General features: G+C 38.2%; 2 protein-coding genes across 3 annotated transcripts; one reads left to right on the forward strand and one right to left on the reverse strand.

Annotated features, from left to right (window-relative positions):
- Nucleotides 1–678: 678 nt before the first annotated feature.
- SMCO3 (single-pass membrane protein with coiled-coil domains 3) lies at nucleotides 679–9,839 on the reverse strand. Of its 2 annotated transcripts, none has more exons than XM_046012865.1 (2): nucleotides 9,561–9,839; nucleotides 679–2,035 (listed from the first exon to the last, which is right to left on the reverse strand). In XM_046012865.1, the coding sequence occupies exon 2, from the start codon at nucleotides 2,017–2,019 to the stop codon at nucleotides 1,342–1,344; it is 678 nt and encodes a 225-aa protein (XP_045868821.1). In that variant the 5' UTR covers nucleotides 2,020–2,035; nucleotides 9,561–9,839; the 3' UTR covers nucleotides 679–1,341. The 2 variants fall into 2 exon arrangements, with proteins under 2 accessions (XP_045868821.1, XP_045868822.1); XM_046012866.1 differs by lacking the exon at nucleotides 9,561–9,839 and adding an exon at nucleotides 5,398–5,489.
- A 2,350-nt stretch (nucleotides 9,840–12,189) lies between these two features.
- Nucleotides 12,190–13,056, forward strand: C7H12orf60 (chromosome 7 C12orf60 homolog). Its single transcript, XM_046011029.1, has one exon. The coding sequence runs from the start codon at nucleotides 12,322–12,324 to the stop codon at nucleotides 13,054–13,056; it is 735 nt and encodes a 244-aa protein (XP_045866985.1). The 5' UTR covers nucleotides 12,190–12,321.
- The last annotated feature ends 1,177 nt before the right edge of the window (nucleotides 13,057–14,233 follow it).

Here is a 14,233-nt window from a genome sequence, read left to right on the forward strand (position 1 = left end):
AATCAATTATAACAAACATTCTTACATCAGCAACTTATTAATGATTATGTAAGTAGAACCCAAGAGTCACAATGAGGAGTTACTAGTTGGTGGAAGATTTAGAAAACACTGTGTCTGCAGAAATTAACTGAACCATTAGGCCTCTTTAGCCTCTGGATTTTTCTGAAATCAGGTATTTAATGAAATGAGGCACCTAAAGTTTTATATAGCAAGAGCTTCATTCTGCTAGTGTAGAAAGGATTTCATTTTTCTGAAAACCCATCTAATAAATTATGACTCTTTTAAAGGACAAATTCCAAAAAAAGTAACAACTTCCTCCCCTGCATCCCAAATGTATTTTATGCATGTGTAGCTGGGTTTTGCACGTTTTTTTTTAATGTTCCAGAGTGTTCAAGCGTTTTTTTTTTTTTTTTTAATGTTCCAGAGTGTTCAAACATTCCTGTGAAGAATATTTAAGCATCACACCACAATTGGTCAGGGTTGATTGCAATTATAGAAACAGAACCTTTATTTGTTCAGTTTTAACTTTTATCTTTTTTTTTTTAAGATTTTATTTATCTGACAGAGTTCACAAGTAGGCAGAGAGGCAGGCAGTGAGAAAGAGGGGAAGCAGGCTCCCCGCCAAGCAGAGAGCCCAATGTGGGGCTTGATGTGGGGCTCAATCCCAGGACCCTGGGACCATGACCCAAGCTCAAGGCAGAGGCTTTAACCCACTGTGCCACCCAGGCCCCTCTTAACTTTTATCTTTTAAAAATCCATTTGCATTTATAGGGTGTAATTAGAAGTTACAGAACCCTTGTGTCCTTTGATCATTAAAGTAAACTGTTACAACACATACTTCAGTCTCTTCTAGTTTATTGAAAATTGAACTTAAGCTCAAGGTCAAAATTACGGTAGTGTTTCCATTTCATTCAAAGGTCCACAGTTTGTGTCTAGGCAGAAGTTACCAAGTACATCCCCTTACAACTAAATGATGGCAGAAGCTAGTGGTAGAAATGAAAGTTATTCTTTATTCAGAGTAAATTTTAAGAATTTGGGGAAAAAGAAAAGGAAGAAGTAACCCCTACACTTGCTCTTCTACAATAGCATTTAACGTAATGTTGATCTGGTAGAGCGGAGTAAGAAGGTATCCTGGGATATATCTTTTGCCTCACAGGGTCTAGACCCAACTGATAAACAAAACTCTGGAGTCCTCTAGTTTTAGCATCTCTTAAACCACCTTGCCAACTTATTAACTATATTTCTGTCCATGTTGGAAACCTAATAGAAAATGAACCTAATCCAAGAAGCAAAACACTATTATTGAGACATAGAAAAATACTCCAGCAGCACCGTGGCTATTCATTTCATTTGGTGTTTCACTGTGTTGGTGACCTCAGTAATGGCATGATGATACTTTTCTGAAGCTGACTTGAATTCCACCAGATGCTTCTCATAACTTTTAATGGCTGCTTCAAGCTGCGTTTTCTCCACTGCTCCCAGGATGGCACGGAAGATCATATCTATGCCAAGGCCAAGAACGGCAACTCCTATACTACCAAGGAGAGAAGCGCCAATTTGAGCTAACACAGTGACCAGCTTGTTAATGATGCCGGTTGTGACGTTTGAGCCCACAAGTTTAACAGCTACTGCACTGGCTGCGGAAGTAGCTTCTCCCAGGATGACTGAAATGACCTTTTGTACTATTGCAATTTTCTCTGTTTCCCTTTCTTTAATATCCTGAAGTTTTCTGTAGAGGGTTGGCTCTAGCTTATCTTTTAGTGCTTCATCTACCTTTTGCAGTTCCGTTTGGATTTTCATCATGGCTTGGATGATGATATCACAGTTTTCTTTGATGGTCCCATCTCTTTTCATCACGATGGAGGCCAACTTGCACCCCAAGTGCATGTTTAAGACCTCAATCAGCTTATTAGTAGCATGGAAGCTGTCAGATAAACAGTCAAGAAGCTGCTGGTGAAGACGGTTTACTTCCTGCCTTCTCCGTGGATTCTCTGGGTAGAGGAAGTCACTCTGAGACATGTTTCAAGTATAATCTCTGAAAAATAAAGTAGTAAATCTTCACTAAAAATTTTGAAAAATACCTGCTGTCTGTGTGCACTTGCCCAAGAAATCTTTTACTTTATGAGTCGAAAACTAGCACTGTGCTATCTAAGGAATTCCTCAGAAAATTCAACAGGTTCTTTAAAACAATTATTTTTATGAAACTTAGAGTCAGTGTATGGGAATGTGGGTGACAATGCCACCTACCGAAGCAATAAATGAGGCATTAGCTTTTTTTGTGGTAGAGAGAAATCCTAGATAAGAAAATCCGTGTTTATCAAGCATCTGATTATTAATAAATAAGTGTGATTATTTCCAAGTTATATTTAATAAGGTTTGACATAGACTGCAGTTTGATATGTTGATTCTTGTTTACCAGCACTCCTTAATTTTTCGAGACCCTACTCACCACACCGAATACACCTACCAGGTTGATTTCTCTAATATTTGAAGATAAATTAGTAGAGCCAGAAGAATATTAAAATCTCTGAATTTACAGGGCTATTAATGTCTAATTTTGTTTATAGACTGCTATCTTAATTTCTAATATTCAAGGCACTCTACAAGCAAATTATTTTTTCTCTAAGTCTAGGGGACATCAAAGACAACACACAGAATCTTTACAAAAAATTTTCATGTTAAGGGTATAAAAAATTCTTTAGATTAAAATCTCACTAGGGGAGAGAGTGGGCATGGTGCAGGGACAGCGTGGTTATGACTATGTCTGTGGTCTCCATTTGCAAAGCTTAGAAGTTAAATTATTTCTACTGGTTTATAATGCACTTGGGGACAGTGAAGATTAGCTAGAATTGGCCTTAGAAAGGAAGTAATGCCGTTTCATGAAAGTATTAAAGAGTAAGTAGCAAGAGTATGCGGTAGAATGAGTACAATGAATCAGGCGGGAGCCTTCTTGTGTTTGTTCTTCTGGCTTAGAGAATTATGCAGAGAAAAAAGGAACAAGCATGTTCAGAGTTTATTTGGTTAAAAAATTTGAGGCCTGTGAGAACAATCTTACAATATGCATACTTGCTTAGTCTTATTATGTGCTTGGCACTTTAATTTTTATTTGAAACTCTTAGAAGAAAAGAGAGAATGAAATCTCTGTGGTGTCTGGCACATTCTCTCTTGAGTAAACAGCATCCTAATGAATTTGGGCCCTATCGACTCTGAGACCATGGCTTTTAGCCTAGATATGGGGAATCTCATGAGCATAGAATGAAGGAATGATATTTTTCTCTCAAGAAAGTAAACATGAAAAGAGCCTGTCCTCCAAGCCATAAAGATATAATTTTGAAATAGGAAGGGGATTTTAAATGGATTGGGAACATAATCATTTATGCTGTTCAGTTTAGAAAAATGCCTTGGTATCCCTAATAGAATAAACTTATCACAGTCAGAAATTCATTTGCATCTTTGATTCAAATCCAACACGCACGTCACACACACACACACACACACACACTCATACCCATGTGTTACACAAATTTCCACATCAGTACTTAGAAAATATCTCAATTTCATTTAAAGAAATTATTGACGATTTATTAAATATTCCCCAACTCACCATTGGGTGGCAAAACTGTACTTTGATAACCATGAATCGGGACTTTGTTTTTCTTTTTTTCTCCCAGAAATTTTCCATTCAACCTTTTTCTTTTTTGGTTCCTAGTTTTCAGATATTATCATGAAGTGAAAACTCCAGTTTCTCACTTTGAATTCAGAAGATCATCAACTACATTCCTATTCAGGTATTTAGGTGAGAGGAGTCTTTCTTAGCCTGAGAACTTGTAAAATATCTCTAGCAGCTATCATCTGCCTTTATCTGAAGGCATAGCTTCCAGCAAAGGTATGTGATTCTATTTACCTAAAGATAAACGAATGGAGAGATGAGCCTTCCTTCAGGATAGGAGGCTGAATGCTTCCAAGTGGTCAGTTTCTTCCTAGTTAACTTATTGTTTTAACACACCTTAACAAATTAATCATAAAATAAAAAATCAGGGTGCTGTTTACTTGAGGAGAAATGTACCCAGGTCCCACACAGATGTAGAGGACTCCATTTTCTTTTTCTTTTCTTCCAAGAGTTGAAACAAAATTAAACAAAACTAATAGATGAAATTTCTTTCTTTTTTTTTTTTTTTCAGGAAAAAGGATGGGAATTTATCCTCCCCAAATATTAAAACATCATAAAAATAATATTAGTATTGTACGGGTTGCAGGAGTAGATGGAATCATGGAACAAATAGTTCTGAAAACAGACTCTTCTATACATTTAATATATAATAAATGTAGACTTTCAAATCAATAATAATTGAAAATGTTCCTGGCACAATGGGCTAGTTTTGGGGGTTAGAAGTTAATATTATCTTATTAAAAACATTTTTAAAAGATTTTATTTATTTATTTGACAGGAAGAGAGAGAGACAGTAAGAGAAGGAATACAGCCAGGGGGACTGGGAGAGGGAGAAGCAGGTTTCCCACTGAGTAGGGAGCCCAACGTGGGTCTCGATCATAGGAGCACAGGATCATGACCTGAGCCCAACGACTGAGCCCAACGACTGAGCCACCCAGGCATCCCTAGAAATTAATTTTAAAAAGCTAGTGTAATATTTGTAAAAAAAAAAAAAAAAAAGACAAAATAGAAGAAAATTGATAATTTTCAAATGTCTATATGGAGGAAAGCTTTATAAGTTTAAAACCAAAGAAAAAGGGACACCTGGGTGGCTCAGTGGGTTAAAGCCTCTGTCTTCCTCTCAGGTCATGATCTCCGGGTCCTGGGATTGAGCCTGGTTGGGCTCTCTGCTCAGCAGGGAGCCTGCTTTCCCCCTCCCCCAACCCTTCTCTGACTGCCTCTCTGTCTACATGTGATCTCTCTCTCTCTCTGTCAAATAAAGAAATAAAATCTTAAAAAAAAAAAACCAAAACCAAAGGAAAAAAGTCACACAAAAATTTGACGAACAAGGATGACCATGTAAAAAGAACTAAAAAGAAATTGGGAAAAATGCAAGAAAAATGGAGTATGAATTTCTAATGACTGTTGCTATCAATAAGAAAAACAGTAGTTATCGAACAGCTAAATGAGCAAGCAACTCTGTACCGTAAAAGCATGGTAGCTAATTAGTTGATGAAAAGACTTCAGTCTTACCAGAAATCAAAGACCCAAGTACTTTTTCCATTATATTTTCTTTCTTTTACATCCCCAAGGCCTGACACGTGCACTTTTTACCCTTCCTCCCAGTTTCCAGATAGCAGTCTATAATTCTGTGTCAGTAACAAGTTTGAGTAAGACGTCATGATGTGTTCAGAATTATTTTTCAAATCTAACATAAAAGGACTTGTGTTTTTCTGAGTTGGGCTTACCTTTCTAGCTCCTTTTGTGTTGAGAAAGGACTTTGGGAGGATTCCTTACGCCTTCTAGATCTTCAGCAGCCCTGCCACATACCTTCCCGGGACTGAGTACAGTTCAAAATTATTTTCATCCCAACAGTGAGGTAAACAATAGAGAATTAGGGGAGGAAGAGGTAGGGTTTGAAGGTGAAACTAATGAATTATTTTTGGACAGGTGAAATTTGAAGAGCCTGGTGAAGGAAGCAGTTTAATAATTCAGTAACAATTTATCTAATGGACTAGTACCTTACTATAGATAAGGTAACATGCCGAGCTTTATAGAGCACACAAAATGAAAAGGACATGGGTCCTGCTTTTATGGCATTTTTAATCTACTTAAATAGTTAAGCCAGACTTCAAACCACTTGTTGAGCTGAAAGTATATGTCATTTGAAATTATAGGGCTCGTGCTTCATTTGTGCAAATTCAAATTTTCAATAATCTGCAGGTTAATATGTAGTAACATTAGGGCCATATGGAAACATTCAGTAATTGAGAGAAGGTTAATAATTTGTTCCCTTTCAAACTGTTATTCTTAAATATATGCTTGATATTTAGAGAAGAGGTTATACACCACGCGGAAAAACAGTTGGCAAAGTGCAGCATTTCCAGTATTGCCCCGGACAATTAAGCTAAGCTCTGACTTGCAAAGTGTTTACCTCGCTTAGCAAAACAAGAGCCTTGCAATCAGTTGGAGCCACCCTCCTTGACGATCCTAGTTGTTACTTCCGCACACCTCAAGGGATGTCTTACCAACAATATGTAATATTTACCTAAAAGATGTCTGGGTCGTACATACTTTTCTCTATCTTACTACATTTTCAGGCATGACCTTTTAAATATTGACTTTAAAATTCAGTCTTTTAAAAATCATTTCTTGGGGCACCTGGGTGGCTCAGTCGTTAAGTGTCAGATCCCAGGGTTCTGAGCCTGGAGTAGGGCTCCCGCTTGGCGGGAAGCCTGCTTCTCCCTCTCCCACTCCCCCTGCTTCTGTTTCTTCTCTCACGATGTCTCTCTCTGTCAAATAAATAAATAAAATCTTGAAAAAAACCCATTTCTTTTGGGGTGCCTGGGTGGCTCAGTTGGTTGAGTGTCTGGCTCTTAGTTTTGGCTCAGGTCAGGATCTCCGGTTCTTGAAATTGAGCTTTGCGTTGTGCTCTCCACATAGCTCAGGATCCGCTTGTCCCTCTCCCTCTGCTCTCTGCCCCTGGAATGAATAACTAAAATCTCTAAAAATAAAATAAGAACCTTTTTTCTTTTTAGTTAGGCTCTGTGCCCAACACAGGGATGAACTCATAACCCTGAGATCAAGAGTTACATGCTCTACTGACTGAGCCTGCCAGGCACCCCTTTCAATTTCATTTCATTTCAAAGTCACTTTATAAATGAATTTTAAAGATTGGCACTTACAAGTAGCTAAATGTTATTCTTAATCCAGTTCTCAATATTTGCACCATTGGTGTGATAAATCTGATTTTTACATTGTTTATTATCAGATGATAGTGCTCGCTGTCTACGAAAAGTTCACTCTTCACAGTTAGCATCCATTGCTGAACTGCTGTGTTTCTACCGTTATTTGAGCATTTTGTTGCCGGGGTGCATGAGGTAGATCCTCGAGAGCTGTAAGGCAGCCGGATGAAGAATTTCTGGCCAGCAGGTGGCGCTCTTGCCCCCAGCATGCTTATATCACCCTAGCCTTTGCTGAAGCCCCAGAGCTTGCTTGTTGCTGTATTTGGACTGTGGGTGCTTAAAATTTAATTTAATGAGAGAGTTCTGTTGCTCTGTTGCCAATGGAAGTTTGGAAATCACATGCACTGTTATTGTATATGTAACATTACTTGTTATTTCAGACAATAAAAGAAACTTGGAAATGCTGATACCGGTGGTCAGCATATCTTCAGAAACTGGAATGGAAACAAAGACTAACCTGAAATGGATTCTCACTGAAACTAACTTTGTCAATTTTTTTGAAATGAGAAGATCAACATTCAAGATCAAAGAGTGTATAAGAAATAGTAGAGATGTATTGATGTATTGTCTCTAAAAGTTAAGATTTATTTAGTGATACTGTAGAGTTGTTTTAGTTTTTGGGGGAAAGGAATCACTTTCCAAAGTGAAAATGTATTGATTATCACATATTCAAATAAAAAATTCTCAGGATAATTTTGTGAATAACAGTAGCTAAATGTCAAGTGTTAGAGAAATTTAAAGAAGGAAATTATATTGAGGTGATTAGAGGAAGCTTCGTGGAGAAAGTGATGTGTGATACATGTTTTGATAGATTGTAGAATTATAACATGAAGAAGATATAAGTAAAAGTAATTATAAGTAAAAGATTTGATAAAAACGACTTTAAAGTATAAAGTAAATTCAACTAATATGTAAACACTTTAAAATAAAATAAAGAAAAAAAAAGAAAGAAAAAAACCCATAAACCTACCATCTTAAATTTTTTTGGTTGTTCCTTCCTAAAGTTTGTTTAAATGTGTAAGTATTTTTACCAAGTTGTAATAATAGTGTAAAAACAATTTTCATCTTACATTAATTTATTTAAACACCTGCCCAAATTCTTAGTTTTCTAATAATTTTATTATATGAAATATTCCATAAGATATCAACCATCATTTAATAAATACCCAGTTGTTTCCCTATCACAGTATTGTAGTGGGCATTTTAATACACAGTTTTTCCCCTGTTTCCAATTATCTCATTTATTTCCTCAGGATAAATTTCCAGAAGAATTGTATAATCCATGAGAATTAGTTTTTATTACTTTTGATATGTATTGCAAATTGCATTCCAAAAACTTTTATACCAGCATCAAAAGTAAATTTTTATAGCAAGGCACTGTGTATGTTTCAAAGCCAAAGGTAGTTCTGTTAAATATATATTGTTAATTTGGGAAGCACAGAGTTAAATTTCAAAAAGAAGAGTCTTTGCTTTTGTAGAAATACATGGTGAATATGTTGACATGATACGCATGATCTCCGTAGAAATACATGCTGAGTGTGTTAATGGTGACATGATATGTATGATCTCTGAGACTGGCTTCCAAAGAATCTGGAAGGGAGTGTGGAATAGAGTTACAGAGGAAATAAGATCAGGCTTGTTTTGAAAATTTTTGACGCTGGGTTATGGGTATATGACAGTTGATTATTTTATCTTCTCCACTTCTGTGTATGTTTGAACTATTCCCATAGCAACAATTAAAGAAAGAGAGACAAAGAAAACACATCTCAGCCTCCAGTGTTGAGTCATTGGTGCTCTCTGAGTTTTTCTATTTCTCCCTGCTGTCACTTTCCTCACTATCCTATATTGGGTCCAGCTATCCTGGGAAGTTCACTTATTTGGGAGTTTGGGAGTAGGGGATAGGTGAAACCAAAAGCTTTTCAAGAGAAAATCGCAGTTACCGGTTAGTTCTGAGACTCCTCCTCTAATTTAAATCAAAACCGTGGCCTTTAATTAAAACTAAACAAAACCAAGAAGCTGATGATGGTGGGATGGCACTCTTTCTGATGTAAGTTCTAAGGAATGTTTCTGACCAGAAAGCAGAATATCAGTGACATTCATCATCCTTTGGTATAAGCTCAGGGGAGAATCCTCTTGCTGCTATGCCTTAAGACATTAGAAAAAAAAAAAAAAGAGTAGACAATGTTCCTTGCCCTCAAGAAGATAACAGTCTATTTGGAGACAGACAGCATTTAAATGTAATATAATTTACGAGGAAGGAGAAACTCTATAAATTAACTAGTATTAGATCTTACATTCCTTCTTTCAGAGATCCTGAGTACTTGTATTGATGTTAGAGACATAAAAGGAAATGCTACAATCCATATAAACAATACACAGGTGTCGTTTTGTCCTCAGTGCTTTCTAAAATTGATGTCTTTACTGCTTTCTCTTCCCCTCTGACTTACTCAGTTACATAAGCTGTTCGTTTTCTTCTGTATCTGGTGTCTTCAGAGAAATAAATAATCACAAGGAAGCTGCCATCAGATCCTCTTAAAACAAAGTTGTTTTGTGACTTTATTATATTCATGGCTAGGATTCAAGACTGACATGTTATTTCAAATACGCTTTAATCTGGAGAAAGAGAATATCATACCAATACTGCTAGAAATAGCCATATCACTTACCTGGCTGTGTTTCTGAGTTCAGTAGTCCCAGCGGTTGTTTAGGAATATTGTCAAAGGGCTTTTTCATCTGGTTTCATCTGGATGTTTCCATGGAATGTGATGACTTACAGCCTTTGCTGGTCTCTGCTGGGTCCCTCTGCCTGTCCGCTTTACAGACTATTTCTGCAATCCTCATTCTCTGAATTCTTCTATTTCCTATATTAATATAAAATCAGTATGTATTAAGTCATCTAATTTGAAAGGCGAATAAAGCGACGAGACATGTAACTGTCTATTCCTTAATGGACTTTATGATTGAAAATTGCCGTATGACCGAGCTAATCCAGCTCCGCAGAGAAGATGGCTCTGCACAGCTCCCAGGTTCTGCGATTCTGTCTTGTCAGCTTTTCCACACATAAGTTTCCTTTACCTTCTGTTGCATTCAGACCTCCATCGGTTGCTGATGCCTTTGTTTCTGTTCTCAAGAGATAAAAACCCAGATATTTGCAGCCAAATGTGGTTTTTGTGCGTGCGCTCTTCTTTCCTGCTCTTTATCACCATCTCTCACTGTGTCGGTGAACACCTTGACCTTAGGAAAGCCTTAAAGACTAACTTGATTCCTTTCCCTTAAAGCTTACATCAGAGTCTTTCGTGCGTCTCCCTCTACATTCTGTCCTCACCTCCATGGATTCCTCTACAGCAGGGACATCTCAGAAGCAAACAATCACCCCACCCCCCATAACATGGGCTTTAGAATTGGACAGTCCTGATTTTGTGTACCCAAATATCACTTACTAGCCATGTAGCCCTGGAAAAGTCACCTAATTTAATTTTTTTCTTCCTTTTTTAAAAAAAAATTATTTTATTTATTTATTTGTCAGAGAGAGAGAGAGCGAGCGAGCGAGCGAGCGCGGGTGCGCACAGGCAGACAGAGTGGCAGGCAGAGGCAACAGGAGAAGCAGGCTCCCCGCCAAGAAAGGAGCCCGATGTGGGACTGGATCCCAGGACGCTGGGATCATGACCTGAGCAGAAGGCAGCCTCTTAACCAACTGAGAAGCCCAGGCTTTCATTGTGTCATGTATTAGTTTGTAACTGATGGGTTGTCATATGGGTTAAATGAGATAATGCATGTAAAGCATTTGGCAGAGTGCTTGATATATGGCAAAACCTTCCTAAATAGTAGCCATTTGCCTTAAGGTTAACAATAGTCATTTCTGTTGTTATGGGGTGGGTAGAGGATACAGAACCGAGAGTCCAGTTAGGAGATATATAAAATCTATAGGTGCTGCTCTGTAATTTTAAAGGAGGACTAAGTGGGATATTATTTTACTTTTGTCCCAGTGGGTCATTTTGCACTTGACATATCCTGGGGCTTACCATGTATGGGGATAAAAGGGAAATAGGATGTGTGTAGACAGTATATCTGAAGTAAGTATGGATGGACAAGTAGGATTTCAATAGATGTGTGGGGTGGGGTAGGCAGGAGAGAATGCAGGTGGAGGAAATACTATGAACAAAGGGGCTAGCAAAATGTTGGGAGCATTTTCAGGGCATAAACTTAGTCCATTACGCTGGTGATCCAGGATATACACGAGAGCAGCGAAGGGAAGGGAATGGTAGAAAATTGAGAGCGGTCTAGATGATCTTAAACGCCATGCCAGGAAATTGTATCTTATTCTCTAGGCAATACTGAATCCTTGAAGTTTTTTTATTGCGAGATAATATGGGGAGGTTTGGATTTCAGGAAGCTTACTTAATATAAACTATACTAGTGGGTATGGCCAAAAAAGCAACTCCAGTGCCTACAGCAACTGACAAGACACATGGAGTTGAAACACTTAGTGTCAGACCGTGGGGTGTAGACGGTAAATGTCCACTTTGAAAAGGGCAGCCATAGCTCTAGTCACGTTTTCTAACTCATAACGTGGGCTTACTGCTGTCAACTAATCTCATTTTTTTTCAGTAAGCAATAGCAATCCAGATTTCTATCTTTCAGTTTTTAAATTTAGAAGTTGATACAAGCAGTTGTTGGGTCAAACAAAGCACATCTGCTGGTTGGAATTTGCCTGTGGATTTCTGGTTTGGGACCCCTGGGGCCATGTTCACAGTCCCATCTTTTTATGTCTCCTATGTCTCCTCCAGAACTCTACTCGTGAACATCGGTTAGAGACATCAATGCTCCTCTCTATGGCAGAAGAGGATGAGTTGTACTGAAAGTACAGAAACATTTTCAGGCAAGACAGACATCTTGGGAGTTGGCGTCAGATGGCCTTGATCTTCTTTGAAGTGCAGTACTCTACCTCTTTGGTCTGCTGTTACTCACTTTCAGTTGTCTGATAGTTACTTTATATATTCTGTCCAGGATTTTTAGCTCTACTCCATAGGAAAGATTGTACCACGTCTGCTTGCTCTATCTTAACTGGAACCGGAGCTCTTCTATGTAATTTTTAAGCTTTGTACGATCTTCTCCTCTAGATCGGATAATTATTGAGGACAATGCCTGAGAATTGGTTACTCCGTATATCAGTATATCCAATTGAGGGTCCAGTGCACAATATTCAATCTTGGCTTAAAATCGTTTAATTATTATCTTTGTTATTTTTATTAAAGCACAGGATTAATTCCTGCTCCATAGCTGGTGTAGCTTTCCTACCCTTGACAGCGGTTATTTTCCACATTTAGATTTTAAGATCAGTCTCTTTGCGGTTGACAAATAAATAATTTAAGTTTTTATCCGGATCACTACTTTGTTTTGCAGTGCTGAAACTTTTATGCTGGAGAAATGTCTTCAGAGTCAGAAAAGGATAAAGAGAGGCTGGTGCAAGCTGCCAAAACGTTCTTCTTTCACATGCAAGATCTTGTTGCCTTCACTAACACACTTACAGAATCATTTAACAGCACTATGAATGCCCAGATCCGCTCCCTGGCTGTGAAGGAAGATGCTAATGTTAAGGATGTCTTTGAACAACTATTCGCAATTTTTAAGGAGATACAGTGTGTCCTGGAGGCAAAGTACGACCAGATGCAAAAGGAACCTTTATGTTCCAAGATTGCAACAGCGGTTTGCTCTATGGTTGAGAAGAGTGCCAATGTCAAGGAGCTGCAGCAGTCAGCTAGAGAAATGTTCAAGAATGTTCAGACACCAGTCATCGTTGCTGCACTGAATAGCAGTAACATCCTTGGCACTTTGGAATCTTCTCTTTCACTCTTGATGACATGTCCTATCATGAAACTTCAGTTAAGTGACCTCTATCAAAAAGACACCGAAAACCAATCAGAGACCAATACCTCCGAGAAAAATCAAAGTCCGGGTCCATCCAAAATCGGTACAGCAGACATCTTGAAAAAATTGCAGGATGTGTTAAAAGCTGAACATTTCAAGAATACCATGGAGTCAGTTGTAAATCAGTTGGAGCAAATTGTCAGAACTCTGGCACCAATCTTAGAGATCTTCCAAAAAGCCATAAATATTATGGAATCCAAGCTTCCTGTGCCCAAGAAAACCAATGACCAGTAGGAATGCAACAGAGGCGCTCATTTCTGTCAGAAAATTGGTTCATGTCCTGAGAATTTTGAGAGTATGTTCTAAGACCTTCGCTTCCAGAAAGGTGATTTATTAGGATGTAAGTGCAAAGAGTAGTCACCTGGAAGACCATTTACCTCAAGTTTTGCTTTATTCAAATAAAACTAATCAAAGAAAGCCTGTTTGTCATGGCAGTTACTAAAAATAACATGTTGTTCAGAAAATCAAGGTAATGTATTACATTTGGGGATGTCTCTAAACATTACATATCATCTTAATGCATAATTAAAATAACCTTAAACTAATTTTCACTCTTGGTAATTCTATTTCTGGATACTACAGTGTGAAGTCCAGGTAAATGTAAACACTATTGTTAGAAAATCTGGCAGACAGTACTGTTCAGGTGCAGGAAACATGTAAAATATCCTTCTGCATTTTTTTTTTAAAGATTTTATTTATTTGACAGACAGAGATCACAAGTAGGCAGAGAGGCAGGCAGAGAGAGAGGAGGAAGCAGGCTCCCTGCTGAGCAGAGAGCCCGATGTGGGGCTCGATCCCAGGACCCTGGGATCATGACCTGAGCTGAAGGCAGAGGCTTTAAACCCACTGAGCCACCCAGGCGCCCCTCCTTCTGCATTTTTAAAAAGAATTTATTTACTTAAGAGAGGGCTAGAGAAAGAGCGAGCGAGAAAGAGAGCACGAGCTGGTGTAGCAGCAGAAGCAGAGGGAGAAGCAGACTTCCTGCTAAGCATGGAACCCGATGTGGGGCTTGATCCCAGCATCCCTTGGATCATGTTCTGAGCCAAAGGCAGACGATTAACGGACTGAGCCACCCAGGCACCCTTATCTTCTGCATTTTTGTCAATCCTATACCAATCTTTGTATCATCAGTGCCTTACCTATCATAAGCCATCAATGAATACTTTTGGTATGATTTATCCAGAAGTTAATAACAATGAATAATAGTTTCCTTGCTTACTTGAATAAGAACAGAGCAGGTGATTTATTCTTGTCTACCTCCTACTGAGGTCTTATGATTAGGAGCTATTGGAGGCTCAAAAATGGAGGTGTTCTAACCTTTCACAAATAAAAAACTGCAACATTTGTAGAAGTAGGATTTCTGAGATGTGCTTGTATTGACAAAGAGAGGTTAGATAAATCCCTTTGCCTA

This window comes from Meles meles, chromosome 7, assembly GCF_922984935.1.
Source record: "Meles meles chromosome 7, mMelMel3.1 paternal haplotype, whole genome shotgun sequence".
Taxonomy (NCBI): Eukaryota; Metazoa; Chordata; class Mammalia; order Carnivora; family Mustelidae; genus Meles; species Meles meles.

Coding starts and splice junctions, on each gene's coding strand:
- SMCO3 (XM_046012865.1), bottom strand. CDS start 2,019: ATGTCTCAGAGTGACTTCCTCTACCCAGAGAATCCACGGAGAAGGCAG.
- C7H12orf60 (XM_046011029.1), top strand. CDS start 12,322: ATGTCTTCAGAGTCAGAAAAGGATAAAGAGAGGCTGGTGCAAGCTGCC.